This window comes from Telopea speciosissima, chromosome 1 (assembly GCF_018873765.1).
Source record: "Telopea speciosissima isolate NSW1024214 ecotype Mountain lineage chromosome 1, Tspe_v1, whole genome shotgun sequence".
NCBI lineage: Eukaryota > Viridiplantae > Streptophyta > Magnoliopsida > Proteales > Proteaceae > Telopea > Telopea speciosissima.
Window position 1 is genome coordinate 9,557,272 of NC_057916.1, and position 21,260 is coordinate 9,578,531.

At 40.0% G+C, this 21,260-nt stretch overlaps 1 protein-coding gene across 1 annotated transcript; it reads right to left on the reverse strand.

Moving 5' to 3' along the window:
* Positions 1-891: 891 nt before the first annotated feature.
* LOC122648668 (cytosolic Fe-S cluster assembly factor NBP35) lies at positions 892-14,715 on the reverse strand. The gene is made up of 3 exons (XM_043841887.1): positions 14,588-14,715; positions 14,377-14,478; positions 892-1,910 (listed from the first exon to the last, which is right to left on the reverse strand). The coding sequence occupies exons 1-3, from the start codon at positions 14,628-14,630 to the stop codon at positions 982-984; spliced, it is 1,074 nt and encodes a 357-aa protein (XP_043697822.1). The 5' UTR covers positions 14,631-14,715; the 3' UTR covers positions 892-981.
* Positions 14,716-21,260: the final 6,545 nt, after the last annotated feature.

Genomic DNA, 21,260 nt, shown 5'->3' on the forward strand with positions numbered 1-21,260 from the left:
TCTTGATGTGCAGCCCAGAAACCTACACGTATGGTAAAGATTCTCCTTACTGAGTACCTGGTTCTGCTATTTGGCAAGTTAGATACCCTTTCCACATACCAAATTTAAGAAAAATCTGTGCTTGCCAAGTTAGAAAACAAGAGATTTAAAGATCTAGAACTTCAAAGCGCGTGCACAACACTACAGCAGAGTTCATAGACATATATATAGAAGGGTACCACAGACGTTGGTGGTGCAAAGCATTTGACGGCAAACAAAGATTGTCAATTTTTGTCACATAAGGAGATTTACCATTCATCACCAAGTACAGTCAGGTAACTGATTGTGTAGTTAGGATTAAAGGTGGTCTATGGCAATGCCAGTATTTAACTGAGAAGAAATTAGATTTAATTCAATGGTTACTTTGGGATGGGAAATCTCTCAGTTGACACCCTTCCGATGTAACTGGAGATCTGGACCTGCAGATGGAACAATACAACATGAACTACTGTTTGGTGCCTGCAGATCTTGATTCACAAGAACGAAGACATGATCACAGATTTTTCAATCCACAATTCTATGTTGATGAATGAAATTGACAAGTTCAATTGCAAGAAATAAATGGAATGCAAATATTAGGAAACAGAGACAATAAGGTAACACTGTAAGTATCGACTGCTCGCAAAAATTGGTGCTTCCATCGCTGCCTCTTCCATCATTTGCAGCATGTGGGGGTGCACAAGGGCTTACGCCAGGTCAAACCTGTCCTTCCATTTATTATTCAACAGGGGGCTTGAGATCAAATCTTAGACAAGGACTCACATATTATGATCCAAAGACAGATAAATGGAGTTTACATTCACCACACAGTACATGTACATAACAGATCCATATATACAACCAAAGGGAGTGGAGGCAGGGGAGTTGAAACAAAATTATGGAAAAATTATAAATAGAAAACAAAATCTCATTCTTCAAAGGTGAAAATCAGCCAGATCTTGCTTAAGCACTATCATCCATAGAGGTTTCAACTGTATAGTTTGCCACTATTTTTTCTATGATTTTCTTAAGAGCAGGTGCACTGGCCAGGCATTTCTGATCGGTGAAGCATGATCGGCCTTCCTCAGCTGCTTTGCACAACTGGGGGTCCATGGGCACCTTCCCAAGGAAGGGCACTTCCATCTCCTTGCACATCTTTGCTGCACCACCCTTGCTACTGTCAAACACTTCTCCCCAAACCACTAAATCCAGCATTTCTGGTGCCTTCTCTCTCATGTATTCTTTTGCCCACTCTGTTACATCTGCCTCCTCCCCACTCTCAGTAACCTTCATGAACCTGAAATCTGTCAATGGCTGCTGCAACCCACTCATGTTCTCCACCACCCCCAACACAGGTACCCCAACTTTCTTACAAAAGCTCACTTCCTTTCGCACATCAATCAGTGACACCTGCTGTGGAGTAGTAACAATGATCGCACCATCAATGCCTGTCATCTGGAGGAATTGGACAATTGAGATGTGCTCATCAGAGGTCCCAGGAGGGGCATCCACCACTAGATAGTCAAGTTCCCCCCAGTATACATCCTTCAAAAATTGCTTAATTAACCCATTCTTGCGAGGCCCCCTCCATATAACAGCCTCATCTGGGTTGGGAAGCATGAAACCAATTGACATGACCCCAAGATTGGATTCAACGTACACAGGAGACCATCCAAGGTTGCTCTGGTGAATATCCTGCCCTTCTAGACCAAGCATCTTTGGGATGCTTGGACCACATATGTCAATGTCAAGGAGGCCCACCTGGTGGTCCATACCAGCTAGTGCAAAGGATAGTTGGGCAGAGAGGGTGCTCTTACCAACTCCACCTTTCCCAGATAAAACCAGTATCTTGTGCTTCACAGTAGCCATCCGCTCTGCAATTGCAACCAAGTCTGCAAAGACAAAAAGAGAAAAAACTTTCACGACATAATATTCAATTTGCTCTTAAAAGGCAAGGCCACTTGCATTGTAAGATCCTACAACAGCTGAAATTTTCTGGATGGTCAGATATGATGAAATTTCAAATAAAAGCAAGTTTCTTTAAATCTGTAAACCCAGCTCGTCTCATTGACAAGATAAACTAATAGGATTTTGAATATAAAGCACTGGTTTCCCATCAGGCAATAAGTTCTATTCTCTTGACTTGATGATGCTGCTTTCTTGATACACAAAACAGCAGCATCCCCATGATTTAAACCCTACTTAGGAAGCAAATAATAATTCTACAATCCGCACATGCTGCTTTACAGTAATGAGACACGATTTATAAGATAAACAGAACAGCAAAGACTTTGACCACTAGTAATGCAACCCCAGGTTCCAAAACCCAAAATTTGGGTTGCTATGGGCCCACTCAAGCAAAATAAACTCAAATAAGATGGTCAGTGACAGTTCTGTAATTTCACAGCATAATTCAAAACTCTTTTGGAAGGAAATGAAAACATTAGTACATACGAGTGAAAAAAGTTAAAAAAAAAAGGGGGGCAGATTGGAATTTCAATGAGGTCAGTCACGAGACAGAAATAAGTTTAGAATGTAAGTACTATAGTGTAATATAATAGAATAAGGGGTTGATTGTAAATACTGACTTTCTTCTCCTTCATCTTCCTTACGATTAAAACAGTGATATGGTAGAGCTCAAGACAAAAGTGTGAACCACAACCTTATGAATCAACCTCCAATAGTCCTGAGGTTCCAGAACCAGAATCGTGTAAGCCTACAGAGTTGATCCAAACCACAATAACTCCAGAAAATGAAGTGGTATTTGGATAAGAATGATGCAGATAAGTCACCCAAAGGGCTAACTTTATTGGAAATAAGCTTTGGATTGGGATATGTAGGTATTGGGCCTTGATTCCATGGGTTTTCTTTGTAATGGGCCACTTTAATGGGTAGAAAGTAATTACTTAGAGTCCTGTTTTGAGTCTATCTTTCATTATTTTAGTTAAGGATTGGGTTAGGCCTTTCCTTTTTAGTGTTTGAGTCTGTTTTTAGTCTTCTATATAGGTTTATAAGGGGCTACATCCTTGTACACGAATTTGAATTAATGAGATTGAGGGGGAAAAAAACATAGCTTTGTGCTTTGCTCTGTAAGAGAATATGGTGAGATGCCATTGGTGAGAGACCCAAGTCTGAGATAGAATACCCTATCTTCTTCAATTCCTTGTTTCTAATTTAATTGTTCTGAAATTTCCTGCAAATCTGAGAACTGATCGAAGTATTTACTGCTGCTGGACCTGAAGTTTGTGACCCTCTTGTAGATTGGCTATCACTTGTCACTAGTCTCCATTATTTGGTATCAGAGCCATGGAAGGACGGCAAGTAGAGTCAACGGTTGCAGAATTCTACTTCCCGTTAAGGATGATTGTGCAAGTCTGGTTCAATATCTCTACCAAACTCGTGGACACGTTTTCTTTCAAAAAGGGGAGAATTGATGCAGATAAGTCACCTCAAGGCTAACTTTATTGGAAATCAGCCTTGGATTGGGTTATATGGGTTTTCTTTATAATGGGCCTAAAATATGGGTAGAAAGTAGGATGGGATTTACTTCATTAATTTAGTTAGAATCCTGTTTTGAGTCAGTTTCTTTCATTATTTTAGTTTCCTAGTCAGTTTATGACTTTATGTTACCTTATTAGTTAAGGATTGGGTTAGGCCTTTCCTTTTTGATGTTCGAGTTTCGAGTCTTCTATATAAGTTTGTAAGGGGCTACAGCCTTGTACACGAATTGGAATTAATGAGATTGAGGGGGGGAAACACAGCTCTGTGCTTTGCTCTTTGAGAGACCAAAATACGGTTAAAGGCCGTGGGTGATAGACCCGAGTCTGAGAGAGACTACCCTATCTTCTTGATACAGGGCACTTTTGGCCCAAGACCAAGCACAGCCGTGGGTTAAGCAGGCCAGGGTTAGTCCCTGCAATATTATTTCTGGTGGGGCCCATGAACTCAACTCCAAAGAGCCACCAGACTTGAGTTTAATTTTCTTAAAGTATCTTTTCATATTCCTACGTGTCTTTTCACTTTCCTAGGCTTAGTTAATGAGTTGATTTCTTTTTCTAGGTGCTTCAATTAGACTTTTCAGTTTTCAAGTTGGGCCTTTTAAGTTTTCTATGTAGGAGTCCAAGAGTTTGTGTAAGTAATTAATTTTACTTGGTATTAGTTTCTAGGTAATTTAATGCTCTATTGGAGTTAGTTTCTAGGTGATTAATGCTCGAGTCCAAGAGTCATTTTTTATTTTCTTTATATACTCATGTAATCCAACAATGAAAGGAAGATTTGAAGAATGAACTGAATATTGGATTTCATTGGAAGTCAGCTGGTCTGTTTGATCACCTTCTATCCCTCCCCTCTCCCTGATCTCGTTTTTCTTTCTCTCCCCCTCTCAATCTCATCTCTTCTCCTCTCTCTCTCTCTCTCTTTGTCATAGTTGTCAAGGCGTCGACTTGGGCGCCTTGGTCGCCTAGGTGGGCGCCTTGGACGCCTTGTTCGCCTAGTTGGTGTCGCCTTAAACTTTGGCCCTCCCCACCGCCTTGGGTCGCCTAACCGCCGTGACAACTATGCTCTCTGTCACGATACTCCCTCTCATCCCCCCCTCTCTTCTTCTCTCTTCATCCAAGATCAGAATCTGATCTTGAAACCTCGTCTTCTCCCTTTATCCTATCCCTAATCTCCCTATAAATTAGATCTGATCTCTCTATTACAGATCTGAATTTTCCAACCCACATCAAATTGGTATCAGAGCCTAACCTAATAGAGCTATGATTGCGTATGAGAATGGTCTTGATTCTCCTCCCTACACTTTCAAAATCAGAGTTGGTCTGCCCAATGGGAGAACAGTTATATTACTTGTTGATGAAAGGCGGCATGACAACTCTATTTCACAACCCGTGGTGGATATGTTATCTCAAACAGGCGAGATAGTCATCACACTTGACGATCAAGTCCTTGTTGAATTTGGACTTTCTACATATAATGACCGCGCTTGATGTCGAACTTTTCCTAGTTCAAAGCGAATTATCCAAGTGGGTCGTGTATCTTAAGGCCTTTGCACTTGTGCAAGACTCCAGTCCTGAAAGGACTACAGCCAGAGGTGAGTACACCACCTATGCAAACACATGAAGAGCCAACCAAGTCAACACCTGAAGCAGATCCACTGAAAGAAGCTCCTACTGAAGTAGTGTTGTTAGATTCTACTGTGGAAGCCACCATTGAAACCAACCTGGAGCCTGTAATTGTTGATGATGTCACTATAGAGACTCCTCCAGTTACTCCCTTCATTGCTGAAAGTGAACCAGAGGCGGAACATGTTGATTTTATCTTTCCACCAAAATCTTTCGAAGACCATGAACCGAGCTTGCACGACTATATACCCGACTTTAGAGAGTTGCCAAAGCATTGATATGGGCTGAAGACGGATATCCATCATATCAAGCTGATTTCTCGCTTGACCAAAACTCATGGTCGAGTTTTTTTTTAAGAAAGGGAGAATTGATGTAGGGCACTTTTGGCCCAAGACCAAGCACAGCTGTGGGTTAAGCTGGCCAAGGTTAGTCCCTGCGATATTGTTGTTGGTGGGGCCCATGAAGTCGACTCCAAAGAGCCACCAAACCTGAGTTTGATTTTCTTAAAGTGTCTTTTCATTTTCCTAGGCTTAGTTAATGAGTTGATTTCTTTCTCTAGGTGCTTTAATTAGACTTTTAAATTTTCAAGTTGGGTCTTTTAAGTTTTCTATGTAGGAGTCCAAGAGTTTGTATAAATAATTAATCAATCTCATCTCTTCTCAACTGATCTTCCCTTCTTGGGTTTCTTGTTTTTTATTTTATTGTTCTGAAATTTCCAAATTTGAGACCTGATCAAAGTATTTGCTATTCTTGTGGATTCGTTATCACTTGTGACTGGTCTCCATTATAGAAGTTCTCAAACTGAAGGTCAATGGTAGTTGCAGGTTCTGATGTAGATCACAAGTCCATATGTACCCATAGGAACAAGCCCCAAAACCAGCCCAACAAGGATGTGGGATTCGACTGCTGTGAGAGGCAGCCTGGTCTGATGATATGGCAAGTTTTTGTTGGTTCGATGGAGCATCATCCAAGGCAGCCCCAGCCCAGAGAGACCAAGACAGAAATATTTTTAAAAAAAATTAAGGTTCACATGACCAGTACCTGAGTTACTGTCACGTGAATAGTGATTGGGGGCTGATATGGACAGCTGGTGTGAAGATTTGCTGCTGGATGTTGGTGGAATATTCTATTAGAAGCTGCTATTAACTTAGTTACGCGAACAGTGATTTGGGCGCTGATATGAACAGCTGGTGTGAAGATTTGCTGCTGGATGTTGGTGGAATATTCTATTAAAAGCTGCTATTAACTTAGTTTCTATTTTTGTTACAGTTTCTTAGTAAGTCTAGGTATCTAGTAGTTTCTAATTTTGTTTCTTTCTTTTTAATATTGATGTTTGTTTAGAAGGCTGGATTCTATGAAGCCTTATTAGTTTCTAATTTCAGATTTAGAAAGTAGGCTTAGCTTTTATTTAGAAGTCTCTATTTTCTTAAGTTTTTATTTCAGTCCTTCGTTTCATTTTAGTTAGATTTAGTTTCTATTTCTGAGACTTTTTATTTGTGAAGCTTAGGCCAAGCTATAAATAGGCCCCATCAGTTGTACTTGAATTAAGACTTAGTTAATGGAATTTATATTGCTTGCTTGCAAGTGTTTGGTCTGAGAAGACTTGTGTTCAACGGCTGAGATAGCTGTGGGTGAGAGACCCAAGGCTGAGATAGCCTACCCCCTTCATCTATATATATTCCCTTCTTCTCTTATCCTTTTTTTATGTTCTTCTTTCATATGTAAATAGAATAAAAAAGCAATAAAAGTTTCAGTTATTCAATTTGTTCATCCTTATTGTGTTGATCCTGGCTGCAATCGATCTCCCGCTGGTTTCCCTGGTTCGAGGTTGACTTGTGCATTAGGTTCTGGTTGGTTTCATGGAGAAATTTCTCAACAAGGCTTAAGATAAGGGATGAGGGCCAGAGGTTCAGATTGTTTTATGGTGACAAATCAAACTCCCAAGTCAGAGACTGACAGAACAATAATTGAGAGAGTTCAAACTCTCCCTCTGTGAACCCAACTAACGCCAGAACAGGTAAGAAGGAAGGGAAGTTGCAGGGAAATAGGATAAGAACTGAAATCAAATACAAGAAAGAAGAGATTGAAGGAATCACACTTATCTCATGAGAGGGGTCAGAGGAAGGGGGAAAATAGCCGACAGAACACACACAAACAACTCACCACTGCGAAGGCAGATTTGATGATGGGGAAGGGAAGAAGAAAACTCTCGCTCAAACGTTGGCTCCAATAGCAACTCAAAGCATTCGATGTTCCAAAAACTGATTTGATAATTGGAGAATACAAATATAAATAGTCTCAAAACTAACCTAACTACTCCCATACGTATTCTGAAACAGAATTTGAATCTAATTTGGACTCTTATCTCCTATTACTGATCGATGACTAAGCAAACATATACAATTACAAAATAACTCAATGAAAGATAAATTCCCACATGTCCCCATCAGACCAAGTGTGTAACTGTATCAACTAGTCATTGAGGAACATTACTCACAAACCTCATTATGGTTGTTCTTTTTACTCTTTGAACTTTCATTTTGCGAGAGATTGTAATGTTACATTCAAGCGTATCTCCATATTAAAGATTGCAAGCGAAGGAAGGATAGCTGGATAGGTGAGTCTCAAGATGTATTACTAAAACCAGGGCTATTCTATCGTCAGACTGTCCTTCTGTAATAGGAATATGGGCAACAAACTATTCCTTTTACGCCCTTAAAATTTTGAACTTAATAGCATGCTTGGACTGGAAGTGGGCCAGGATATCTCAGACAATGACAGACTATCAAGTAGATTAAGCCACAACCACTAAGAAGAAAAGGAATTGTTCACATTTCCTCTATATGTTCAACTGTTATCAATTGTTTAAAGATTTGTGTTTTTCACCATTTTCTTGTTGCTTTATTTTGACACTTGGAAGAGTCAGATTGCCAGGTTAAAATCAGAAACGGCCCCATAGAACCGGCCAATTTGAATCACAATCCATGGTGGCTGAGTTCAATTTCAATTGGTTCTCCATAGGGAAAACTGAAGCAGCTGGAAATCCTTGCAGGTTTCATTTTTTGGCCATCTCTCTTCCATTTGGCCACCAAAAACACATAAACTAAAGGAAACTTACAGATATAGCCTAGATCTACACGTTTCTTGAGCCAAAAACCCAAAAAATGAGATCATACGATATCTATCTTCTCTTAATCTCATTTTCTGGGTCAAGCAGTTGATCCCAGCCAATCTGAATCAGAATCGGATCGGAATCCATGTAGGCTCCATTTGGTTGCAGGTAAAAGGAAGGGAAGGGGAGAAAAATGGTTTAAAATAGAAAAAGAAAACTTCTGCAATCACGATTGTGTGTTTAATCTACTTAAAACTCTTAACAATATTTGGTTAGTGCACTTTTCAAATGTACTCTTATTTTCCTTTTCAAACTTAAGCGATTTGGCTGCAAAGTAAAATTTAGCAACCAATTTGAAATGATTTGAAGTTAGTTTCAAAATCATGTTAGGTAATGATTACGAAGTTTCCAATTTAGTTTTGATATAATTTCAATTCCCTTCCTTTATTTCTCTTACGACCAGACGGAGACATATCATGATCGGTATTATTCATCAAAAAAATCTAGGTTTATCCTACTCCCGAGTCCAATTTTTAGATCCTCGCAGATTGCACTCAAACTTGCACACAAGTAGGCAAGGGCATGCCTACCTGCCATGAAAATTTTACGTCCTACCCGACCTGCCATGTGGCATATAGGGCTGGCAGAGCTGCACCAAGGTGCTAGCCTGGTGGGTCTGCACCCACTCATCCGAATAATATTCTTATATGCCACAGGTACATGTTAACAAATGCCCAATGTATCATACCCGATTAAATTTCCTATAGGTCCAATCCTTAGGGCCTGCAACAATATAACCAGACTTTTCAGATTATCCAATATGCTCTTCCTTATGCCCTTAAGCCTTAACCCAAAACAAGGGTACCAAAACACAGTGAAGTACTAGTGCTAAAGTCATTAAGTCTATAATAGGTTAATCCAACCTAACTTGTCTGAACAGTACATCAGCCAGACTGCAAGACTGTTTCAAGGTCTCAATAGTGATTGAGACAAAACATAGAATTGGGCTTATAGTAGTGAAAATAAGCCTTGGGTTAGGTTATATATGTATTGGACCTTTGGTCCAATGGGTTTTCATTATAATAGGACCCATTTTATTGGACCTAAAGTATGGGTAGGGGGGTAGGCATACAGGATTTACTTTAACAGTTTATGTTGAGTGTTTTATTTCATTAAGTAATTGTTATATCCTTGGTTGTTATGGATAGGACAGAGTCTTGTATGAATAGAACTCATATTCCCACTTTGGATAGAGTTTTAATCATGTGGGTCACCTATTCTAACTAATTAAGATAGAGTTTTAGTTATAAGGGACATCTACTCCTATTATGAATAGAGTTTCCTATTTCTTTTTTCTTTTCTTTCCTATTTCAAGTACACTTTCCTTTTCTATTGTAAGACACTTTTAGAGGGTGGGCCTTGGCGCAACGATAAGGTTGCTCCATTGCGACCTAATGGCTGCGGGTTCGAGTCAGGAAACAGCCTCTCAGTGAAGCGGGGGTAAGGCTGCATACATTATGACATTCCCCAGACCCTGTAGTTGTGGGCGCCTCGTTCACTGGGTACTCCCTTTTTTATGTAAAAGCCATAGAGCTCCATATGATGTTGCCATTGAATAAATTTGGTTTTTGTTGCCTCTATGTTATGTGGGATGCAAGAACCCTTGGTGAGATGCTAAAGTTGGTTGATGGGATGTTACCCTAGTTCTAGATGGGATGCTTGGTTCATATCTTTTTTCTATTCGTCCATTCTTCTAGTTTATCTATCACCGATTCAGGTTAGTAATTTGTGGTATTCTGTTCAGTTATTCTTCATGTTCGAGTTGCTAAAAATTTCTTTTTCTCATTGTTTACATCTCAGTTTTCAAATCTGATTTCCTATTTTGTAATCGGGTAGTATTATAAACACATGCATGGTTTAAAAAATTGATTTTGGTGTTGATTTCTTAGAGTCCTACTTCAAGTGGGATTTTTATGGAGTCCTATTACCAATAGGATTAGTCCATTGCTCCAGATTTGACCTCTGATTTCAATCATATTTTGAGGAGTTATTCTAGACCATTAACATAACATCCAACAAATTTCATCAATTGGTATTTGAGCCAAAGCCTCCTGACATGGCCACACCAATGGAATCCCTCAGTTGAATGGCTGAAAGTATACAAAAGTTATTTAATAAACTAGCTGTCATGGAACAGAAACTTGAGGGTTATAACCCATCCCAAAGGACCCAAACACCTAAAATCATGGAATTGATAGAGAGACACTTATTGGTTTAACTGCTAATAATACCATGAGAGTTCAAAGGGGTAGTAAATCTAAAAATAACACCTGCTACCAGAGGACTGATAATATTACAAAGAAGGTGAAGCCAGAAGTTTCTTACTTTGCTAAACAGATGAACCCATAGCTATTCCTTGATTGGTTAGCTTCTCTAGAAGAATATTTTGACTGGTGCAACTTGACAACGGAGAGGAAGCTTAGATTTGTTTATTTACGATTGTCTGGTCATGCTAAAGAATGGTGGAGAATTCACGAAGAGAGGCTTAGAGTTAGAAGACGTGAGCTTAGGACTTAGGAAGAGATGAAGCACTAGGTGAAGAACAAGTACCTACCAGAGCATGTCCAAAGAAAGCTCTCCCTTTAACAAGATTACCGCCAAAAGGCATTTAAAGCTAAAGAGAACTTAAAGCAGTCGTATATAAAGTTCAGTTCGCAAGTTGGAGGGTGTTGGAACTTGGAAGGTCTAACACCAATAAAGTTGAAGCACAGGTTGATCTCAAATTTTTACTTCCAAAGGAAGATAAGAGAGCACCTGTTATAGAAAAGGGACCTGAGATTGAGGAAGATATTCCTTTGACTGAATTGACAAAGGAAGATCCATTTCCCCGTTGATTATAGAAGAGTCAGTGACCTGAGGTGAAGATCAAACCCTTTGCAAAGTCGAAAACATTTCTTCCTAGATCTTATGCAGATTCATCACCAAAATAGGCTTGTTTTATTAGGAATAAGGTCTAGGGTTGGGTTCTATACATGTTGGGCCTTTGATCCCATGGATTTTCTACGTAATAGGCCACTTTTATGGACCTAAACTATGAGTAATTAGGTTGTCTACGGGACCTTACTTAGTTTTATTTTTATGTAATTAGTAGTCATGTGATCACTTAAGTGATCATGTGACTTGGTTCAATGGTCATGTATCTATTTAAGTTGGGCTGGATTAGGACTCTATAAGTCCAGCCGTGTTTTGAGTCTATTTCCATTGCTATTTTACTTTCCTAGTCAGTTTAGGTTACCTAATAGGTTAAGGATTGGGTTAGGTCTTTCCTTTTTAGTGTAGGAGTCTATTTTTCAGTCTTTTATATGAGGTTGTAAAGGGGGAAAGTATTGAACACCAATTTTGATATTAATGAAAAGCTTTTGGTGCTCTTCTTCTCCATTGAAGATTTTTGTCTTGTGTTTGATCAAGGCTGGTGGGATCGGTGTTTGATCCAATTGACACCTTGCAGTGGAAAGCCCGGGTTGTTCGTTGATGGGATTGGTGTTTGATCCAATCGACACCTTGCAGTGTAAAGCTCGGGTGGTTCTTTTGAAGATCTCCATCAAGTTCAAGTTAAAGATTCAATATTTATACAAGTTTCTCAATCAAACAAGCTGCTGCCAATGGAATTCTGCAACAACAGTGAGTTTGATTCATCCCAACTCTAATCTTTCTTCTTCTAATCCTCTAAACCACCAAATACTAACATCTCCTCCATCTCTGAACATCATTCCCATAACCCAAATTCTTTCCACACCAAACCAACCGTCAGAACAACCTACAAATCTGACCAATTATCCATCATACCCTCCTAAGAAAACCATTCAAATTTGGTTAACTTCTGTCCAGCCAAACCCTAGAAATCCATCTTTTCCTCTTTTCCTCTTTTCCAAAACCCGAAACCCTAAACCTAAGTTGCTGCCCATTCAAATTTACACACTTCCATCCATCAAAACATCTCAAGACCTTCACTGATAAACTCCCCTACCTTGACTTGACATAATCATAATCCTAATCAAACCCTAACCCTAATTTCACCAACAACCCTATTTTGATCAAGCCAATTCACCTGTTCATAACAGATCCTGGTTTACTGGCTCCTAGTTGGTCTTCTACCAATCTAGGACTACATTAAGATCCTACCGTGGAGGACTATATAGAAAAGGTCAAAGAGGATGAGGTTGGATTACAGGTGGAAGATGAGGCCAAGAGTGAGGACAAAGTTAAGAACATTCCACAAGAAATCATCAAGATCTAATATGTTGTTCTTGAAGAGATAGAGTTCGTGTTACTGCCTCGTTTTTTCAACATCAAAGATCCACGACTTGAAGATTACATTCTTAACATCCGTGAGCTGCTAGAGTAATATTATGGACTGAAGCTAGACATACATCACATGAAGTTGATTCCTCAACACTAAAAAACTCAAGGTAAAGTTTTTTCAAGCCAGAGAGAATTGATGCAGTTTAAACATAGAAATGGGCTTATTTTAGTGGAAATAAACCTTAGGTTGGGTTATAAATGTGTTAGACCTTTGGTCCAATGGATTTTCATTGTAATAGGCTCTACTTTAATGGGCCAAAAGTATGGGTAGGAGGTAGGCATACGGGATTTACGTTATTAGTTTAGGATGAGTGTTTTATTTCATTAAGTAATTGCTATTTCCTTGGTTATTAAGGATTGGATAGATTCTTGTATTTATAGAACTCTTATTCCCACTTTGGTTAGAGTTTGAATTATGTGGGACACCTATTCTAACTCGTTAAGATAGAGTTTTAGCTATAAGGGACATCTACTCCTTTTATGGATAGAGTTTCCTATTTCTTTCTTTCCTATTGTAAGTACACTTTCAGTTTCTATATATTACTGTAAAAGCCATAGAGCTCCATATGATGTTGCTATTGAATAAAATTGGTTTTTGCTGCCTCTATGGTCTATGGGATTCTGAATGCTCTGCTGCGGAATGCAACAACCGTTGGAGAGATTCTAAGGTTGGCTGATGGGAAGTTAGCCTAGTTCCAGGTGGGATGTTTGGTTCATATCTTTCTTCTATTTGTCCATTCTTTTAATTTATCTATCACTGATTCAGGTTCGTAATTTCTGGTTTTCTATTCAGTTATTCTTCATGTTCTAGTCACTGGAATTTCTGTTTCTCATTGTTTACGTCTCAATTTTCAAATCTGATTTCATATTTGGCAATTAGATAGTACTCTAAACACATCCACAGTTTCAAATTTTGTTTTTGGTGTTGATTTCTTAGTCCTACTTCAAATGGGATTCTTCTAGAGTCCTATTACCAATAGGATTACTCCATAACTCCAGATTTGACCATTTGATTTCAATCATATTTTTTAAGAGTTATTCTAGTTCATTAAAGTGACACCCGACCAGAATTTCATTCCCATCTGAGTAGTTGATTGTAACTTATCAAATTTCTTCTAAATCTGGTCATTTCACCTTCACTACGATTCTAATGGGTTTCAGAACCTAATCCCTTAGCCTTCTAGAAACCCATCAAATAGTTAACCTGTATTTCACATACATAACTTAACCTAATATTGTGAAACATGAACATAACGTACAATAGGACAACCTCTCTCTCTCTAAGCTTCAAACCTTTCATAGTTTTCTTTCTTTTGTTTCATGTTTTGTGTTGTTATGCATTCTTGATACGATTAGTAAGACAACAAGCATAACTAGCAAGTTAAGAAGGAAAAGACATAGCCATAGGGTTGAAAGTGTTGATTAATAGGTTTCACAATATTGCTTTACGAATCCAATTGGTGCTACTACCAGTAATTTCACTTTGACTACCAATCTCTTAGAACTGAGAATTTGCATTATACAATTAGAAAGAGGAACAATAATACAAGAGAGAAGCATAAATTATACAGCAATACCAATTAGCAATATTTGTAAATTTCATGTTCAAGGTTCTGATTGCAATCAAGGACTTGGGGGGAAAAGACCCACGACAGAAACCACTCTCATAATTGCAATAGTAATAACAGAAAGAGGGAGAAAAAGATTAACTACTGCTATGTTACAAAAAACCAATAAAAAAAAAAAAATCGAATAAAAAGAAACCTGGGTCGGGCCCTTTAGGAGCAGTTGCGCAAACTTCTTGATTGGGGCAGCCTTGGCACGCATCCGACTTTCCCGCTGATTCTGATTCAGGACCAGGGCAATCTGCAGATACATTTTTAAAAAAAAACGTAACAACCAGAGAAAACAAAATTGTCAGCATACAATGAAGAAAACCCACGAATCAGAATGGGATTGAAGAAGAAAAACGTACGCTCAGGGGCGTTTTCAGGGATTTCGTGGTAACCGTTCTCCATGGCTTCACTTCCCAACTTCTCCCACAAAGTTTACCTATTACCAAGAGCTCTGAGCCTCTGAAACACAATAAGTTGGAGTTGAGAAATAGACGAGGAGGAGCAAGCAATTGTTTCACATTTTCCTTTTCATGTTATAGCTTCATCTCAATTCTCACATGACGAAAATATCCTTGTTTCGTGCTCTTTTGACAATTTGACTTGGATGTCTTCTATGGTATAAGCTGTGACATTTGCTCATTTCTATGGGTTATTTTGGTCAAATCATATACATAGCCAGGACGAGCAAGAGAAAAGATTCATGAGGAATGATAAATCAAATGGTGCAATATGAGAAAGGCTAAACCCTAATTTGGTTTCCATTCACCCAGGTGGGAGAATCTTTTAATTACACACTTTGGGAATAGTGAAGAGTTGTAATAATAAATGTAACATCAAAAAAATATAAAACTTAATGGGTTGAGACTAAGGGTGTAAGTTTGGCCCTCAATGCGAGCCCACCTTAAGCACAAATAGGGTCGGGATCGGATTTTTCAACTCTGAGGGCGGTGGGTTAGGGTTTAAATTTTTAGGTCTTAGGTCAAGGTTCTAGGCCAGGATTTAAGCCTCGAGCTAAGCCCAGCTTGGCCCGGCCCTATGTTAGATTATGTTTTACAATTTATTGTTTGCATTTTACAATTTTTGTTTAGTATCTAATTGTCTATTGGTTTACCAAAAAAAGGGATAATTATCTGCTAAACAAAAATATTTGCAATTTTAAGATTGGGCAAAGTTTTTTAACCCAAATAAAAGTCTAATAGTCAATTGAGTATGAAATAAACCAATACCTGATAAGACTGTAAAACTAAGAGAGGTTGTTGGGTGAATGATTTCACTTGATTATGCTCTCAGCTATTGAGAGTTATACACAGTAAATACAAAAGAATATTCTTGGAGGAAATCTCTCCAAGATAAAATCACAAGAAGATCTTCCTATAATGGGGAAGATAATCAGGAAAAATAAAAGGAAAGAAATAAATTACAGCAATGGAGATATACACAAGACGATAAGGTAGGTGAACTTGATGAGCTGGGCGTGCGTGCGCTAATACTCCCCCTCAAGTTGGAGCATGGAGATTGGAGATGCCCAACTTGGACCGTAGATACTGAAACTGCTCACGGCCAAGAGACTTGGTGAATAAGTCGACTAACTGATCTTGGCTTGAGACCTTGGCCGTACGAAGGAATCCTTGCTGAATCTTCTCACGAACCACATGACAGTCTATTTCGATGTACTTAGTGCGTTCGTGAAAGATTGGATTGGCGACGATGTGAAGGGCTACCGCATTATCACAATAAAGGGAGATGGGTGCACTGATGGAAATCCCCAAATCTTTTAGGAGATAAGAGAGCCATGTGAGTTCGCAAGTTGCCATAGCCATGGCGCGATACTCAGCCTCAGCCGAGGATCTAGAAACCGTGGTTTGCTTCTTGGTCTTCCAAGAGATGGGACTTGAGCCAATGAAGACACAATAACCTGTGGTGGATCGACGGGTCATTGGACAGCCCGCCCAATCAGAATCACAGTATGCCCGTAAAGAGAGATCCGATTGGCGGGAAAAGAAAATGCCTTGCCTTGGTGTAGCCTTGATGTAGCGAAGTAACCGTATTCCAGCATCAAGGTGAGAATGGCGAGGGTGATGCATAAATTGACTCAAAATGTTGACTGTGTGCACAATGTCAGGCCTGGTGACCGTCAGATAGATTAACCGACCAACCATTCGTCGATAAACAGAAGGGTCGAAAAGAACGTCACCCTCGGAATCAGATAACTTCAGATTCTACTCCATAGGAAAATCAGCGGGTCGGGCACCAGAGAGTCCCGAGTCTGCAAGAATATCCAAGGCATATTTGCGTTGCGAGACATAAAGGCTGGAGCTGGAATGTGCAATCTCTAGGCCGAGAAAATACTTGAGGGTCCCAAGGTCCTTTGTCTGGAATTGTTGACAAATTAGATTCTTCACAGTGGTGATGGAAGAAATGTCAGAACCAGTAATGACGATATCATCCACATATACTAGGACGAAAACGGAGGTGTTGTGCTGATGACGAAAGAAAAGTGAATGATCAGCCTAAGATTGTGTGAACCCTGAGTGCAGTAAGGCCTGTGAAAATTTGGAGAACCAATTGCGGGAGGCCTGTTTGAGGCCGTACAATGATTTTTGTAGGCGACACACAAGTTTCTCCCCCTTTCGCTGATAACCCGGGGGGGTCATGTAGACCTCCTCATTTAGGTCCCCGTGTAAGAACGCATTGTTTACATCTAATTGATGCAAAAGCCACCCGCGAGCCGCTGCAATTGCTAGGAGAGCACAAACAGTTACTAACTTCGCAACAAGGGCAAAAGTGTCATGATAGTCCACCCCTTCAATTTGAGTATACCCTTTTGCCACAAGGTGTGCCTTATACCGTTCAATGGAACCATCAGAGCGCCTTTTGATTTTGTAAACCCATTTGGAGCCGATGGCTCGCTTGCCAGGTGGGAGGGGGACCATGGTCCATGTGGCATTTTTTTCAAGAGCCACAATTTCAGCGTGCATAGCATCACGCCACTCCGGTAATTTCATAGCTTTGGTAAAATTTACCGGTTCACTATTTAGGGATAGGGAGCTAAGGAAAGAAAAATGATTAGGACTAAAACGATCATACGATAGGAATTGATAAAGAGGGTGAGATGTACCTGAACCAACAGTAGATGAAGAGCGTGCGCGGGCAACAGAAACATAGAAGTCCTTTAGGTAAACGGGTGGGGCACGAGTCCGGGGTGGTAGGGTTCTCTTTGGATGATCGGTTGGATGGGGTTGAGGTGGATACAGTTGTGGGCCGCGTTCGGTAGGGGTGGAGGAAGAGGATAAGTCAGAGTCGGGGTTTTGGGGTGGTGGTGGGGATTCCAGAATAGTAGGGTCGATGGGTGGTGGTGGGGTGGGAATCTCATCATAATCGTGACTGAGGAGAGGGAGATGTAAAACAGGGGATAAGGGGGTGTTTGTGAGCATGTTGTAAGGAAAAATTGATTCATGAAAGACGACATCCCGTGAAACGTAAATTTTTTGAGTGGTAAGGTCAAAAATTCTATAGCCCTTCTGACCATAGGGGTAGCCAACAAATATACCAAGGGAAGCACGCTGATCAAATTTATGCTTAACAGAAGGGTTGCGACCAAAACAGAGACAACCAAATACCCGTAGTGTAGAGAAAATGGGTTTCTTGTGAAAAAGCACTTCATAGGGTGTTTGGTATTTGAGTACAGGGGTGGGTAAGCGGTTGATGAGAAAGGCGGCTGTGAGGATGCATTCCCCCCAAAAAGATAATGGTAGATTTGCTTGAAAACGTAAAGCCCGTGCAATGGTGAGTAAATGACGGTGTTTACGCTTCACCACACCATTTTGCTGTGGAGTGTGAACACAACTGGATTGGTGCAGAACCCCCAATGAGCGAAAATAATCAAAATTTTGACTATTAAAGAAATCTCGGGCATTATCAGAACGTATTTTATGAACTGAAACATTAAACTGTGTTGTAACCATTGCCATAAAACATCGAAGGAGGGTGGACACATCAGACTTGTGATTCATCAAATAAACCCAAGTAGTCCTAGAAAAATCATCAACCACAGTTAAGAAATAACGAGCACCAGTATGGGATGGGGTACCAAAGGGTCCCCAAACATCGACATGAATCAATTCAAAACAACATGCAATTTTAATAGTACTCGAAGGAAAAGGTAGGCGAGTTTGTTTTGCCAAGGGGCAAACAGTGCAAATGCACTTCTTGGAAAAAACAACATTATTATCTAAAGTTTGCAAATTAGGAAATAAAGATGTAGCCGGATGACCAAGGCCCCAATGCCAAAGGTCAAAATGGGATCCTATGACTGTAGCTTCAGTGAAAGCAGACGAGGCCACCATGTTTCCTACTCGTCACAAAAATCTTCATCGAGTGTTGGTCCTGAAAAACACAGGAGTTGTCAGAAAAAATTACATGTAGGTTGGATGTAGAGGTAAGCTGACTTAGGGATAACAAATTGCAATTAAAATGGGGAACATGTAAAACATTATGTAGAGTTAGATGTGGAAAAAGTTGGACACTGCCAACATGAGCGACGGGTGTGTTAGCACCAGTTGGCAGTCCAATGCAAAAATTGGGTCGGGCTTTAGTATACGAAGAAAAAAAGGATAGATTAGACACCATATGATTTGTGGCGCCACTGTCAATAATCCAATATGGGTGGGAAAGGGCTGCAAAACAAGAGGGATTACCTGCAAAATTTGCCAAACCATTAGAGTTACCGGAGGGAAGTAATGCTAGAAGCTGTTGCACTTGTTCGGTTGTGAAGGAGGTCGATCCAGTGGTTGGACCGATGACAGTGTCATCTAATGGAGTCGAAGCAACATTGGCACGATGGTGGCCACCACGGTTGGATGAAGAACCTTTACGTGGGAACCCAGGTGGGTACCCATGTAATTTAAAACAACGGGAGTTGGAGTGACCGTCCATATTGTAGTGAGTGCAATGATATTTCGGACGAGAACTGCTGTCCGATTTAGAAGAGGGGCGTGGATGTGCCTGAGAAATCATGACAGCGTGCTCTGGTTGAGGAAGCCGAGATTCGGTTAAGCTTTGTTGTCACTCTTCTTGAAGCAAAAGAGAATAGGCCTTGTTAATGGATGGAAGGGGATCCATCAACAATAGCTGGCTGCGGACAGCGGCATAGGACTCGTTCAAGGGGCTGGGTCACCAAGGGGCTGCCAGGATGATCAGAGGAGTGTAAAAAATAAGGAGAAGAGGGATCAGCCATGGGCACCACACTGCTGGAGGCAGTAGCAGCAACTTGAGTTATTGCATCCATGTTGATAAAAAGATCGTCTAGACTGTTGATACCATGATAAGACTGTAAAACTAAGAGAGGTCGTTGGGTGAATGATTTCACTTGATTATGCTCTCAGCTATTGAGAGTTATATACAGTAAATACAAAAGAATATTCTTGGAGGAAATCTCTCCAAGATAAAATCACAAGAAGATCTTCCTATAATGGGGAAGATAATCAGGAAAAATAAAAGGAAAGAAATAAATTGCAACAATGGAGATATACACAAGAGGATAAGGTAGGTGAGGTAGGTGAACTTGATGAGCTGGGCGTGCATGCGGTAATAATACCCAATCACATGTAGCAAAAATCAAGGTCAATCAGGGCCAACTCGACCCAACCAAACCAAACAGAGCCGGGCTAGGTTGGGACTAGGCTGAGATATTTCAACCCGAATTAGGGCTAGGTTACGCTTGGGTTGAGCTAAGAGGACTCAGGGTTGGGCTAGGGTTTTAAAAAACCCGGGCCAACCAGCCTTGTTTCACCCCTAGGTTGAGTCATGTCAAATGATCATTCTCGTTAAGTTTGTAGAGGCCTCCTATAATGCAATCAGGTTTACTTACCAATCAATCCTCAAGACAAAACAACCACAACATGTGAGGCTATCTAATCGAGATGCACTCACTCACTAGGCTGCCCAAAGACACCAAGAATTGTGCTCAATTGAACATCAGCAGAAAAGAACCAAGACAAAAATAAAGATGAGATTGTCTCCAAAAGTGTTAGAGAAATAGGCTTAACCTCCTCTCTATATGTAGGAGAGGAAGAGACAACTATATAGAATTGATAGCACTATCTCACTAGCCTCATCAGATATATCTAAGAGATATATGTGTTTATCCCTTCGTTGACCATGCTCTTTGCCTTTCGTATCATTTATACTGACTCAACTTTGGTCATCACCATGCATCTGTCATTAGATTTTCTTTATGATGTTTTGTGGGTTTTTGACTTATGTGGAGTTTGGATAAAATGGAATCAGAATCAACAAAAATTTCTATCTCCTTAATGGGTTCTGGTCGGTTATTTAGAATGGAAAAGGGCTCTTAGGCCCTCATATCTAAGCAAACGTTGGCAAAAATATTCACTTTCTTTATTTGCAACATGCTGCACTAAATGCACATTGAAAATTGTACCCTATGCAACCTGCCATCTAACACATATTAGGCCTTAGAAGAAACCCTTCCTATGTGATCATGCAAGTAACCAAATCCCACGGAAATTTGTTGTATCAACTATGACCTTGAATAGAGGTGATTAAACTGTTTCTTATCCTCTTAAGGCATTTTACCTTGTTGGGTTTGGAGATGGACCAATTTGCAATTTGCAATTTGCAACTAGGGTTTTGAGATCCAAACGCAATATCTACTCAAAAAATTTTCCACTTCATTTCCTGTCCGGTGCATTTTTCCAAGTCCCTCTAATAAGGGGGGAGGGGGATGGACCCCACCTAGGCAATGTGTTCAAGCAGGGGTAGGAACTTAGAGAAATGGATCGGACAGAGAAATGGAACAAATAATGATCCTGCTCTGCTCCGCTCCGAAACAACAAAGGATCCAATTGTGACTTCATGCAAAAACCTTATATGTTGTTCATGACTTTATAGGCTTGGCTTGGCTTCAAATATTGGTATCGGATTGACTGTATCAACTAACATACTTGGCCGATGTAATAGTCCTTAGTAAGATAAAACTTTTAATAACATGGATAAAATCATATGATATGA

Excerpts from the sequence above, each read along its gene's own strand:
- LOC122648668 (XM_043841887.1), bottom strand. The coding sequence starts at position 14,630 with ATGGAGAACGGTTACCACGAAATCCCTGAAAACGCCCCTGAGC. Across the intron at positions 14,479-14,587 it reads CCCTGAAAACGCCCCTGAGC|ATTGCCCTGGTCCTGAATCA; the intron begins GTACGTTTTTCT and ends ATGTATCTGCAG. Across the intron at positions 1,911-14,376 it reads TCCTAAAGGGCCCGACCCAG|ACTTGGTTGCAATTGCAGAG; the intron begins GTTTCTTTTTAT and ends TTGTCTTTGCAG.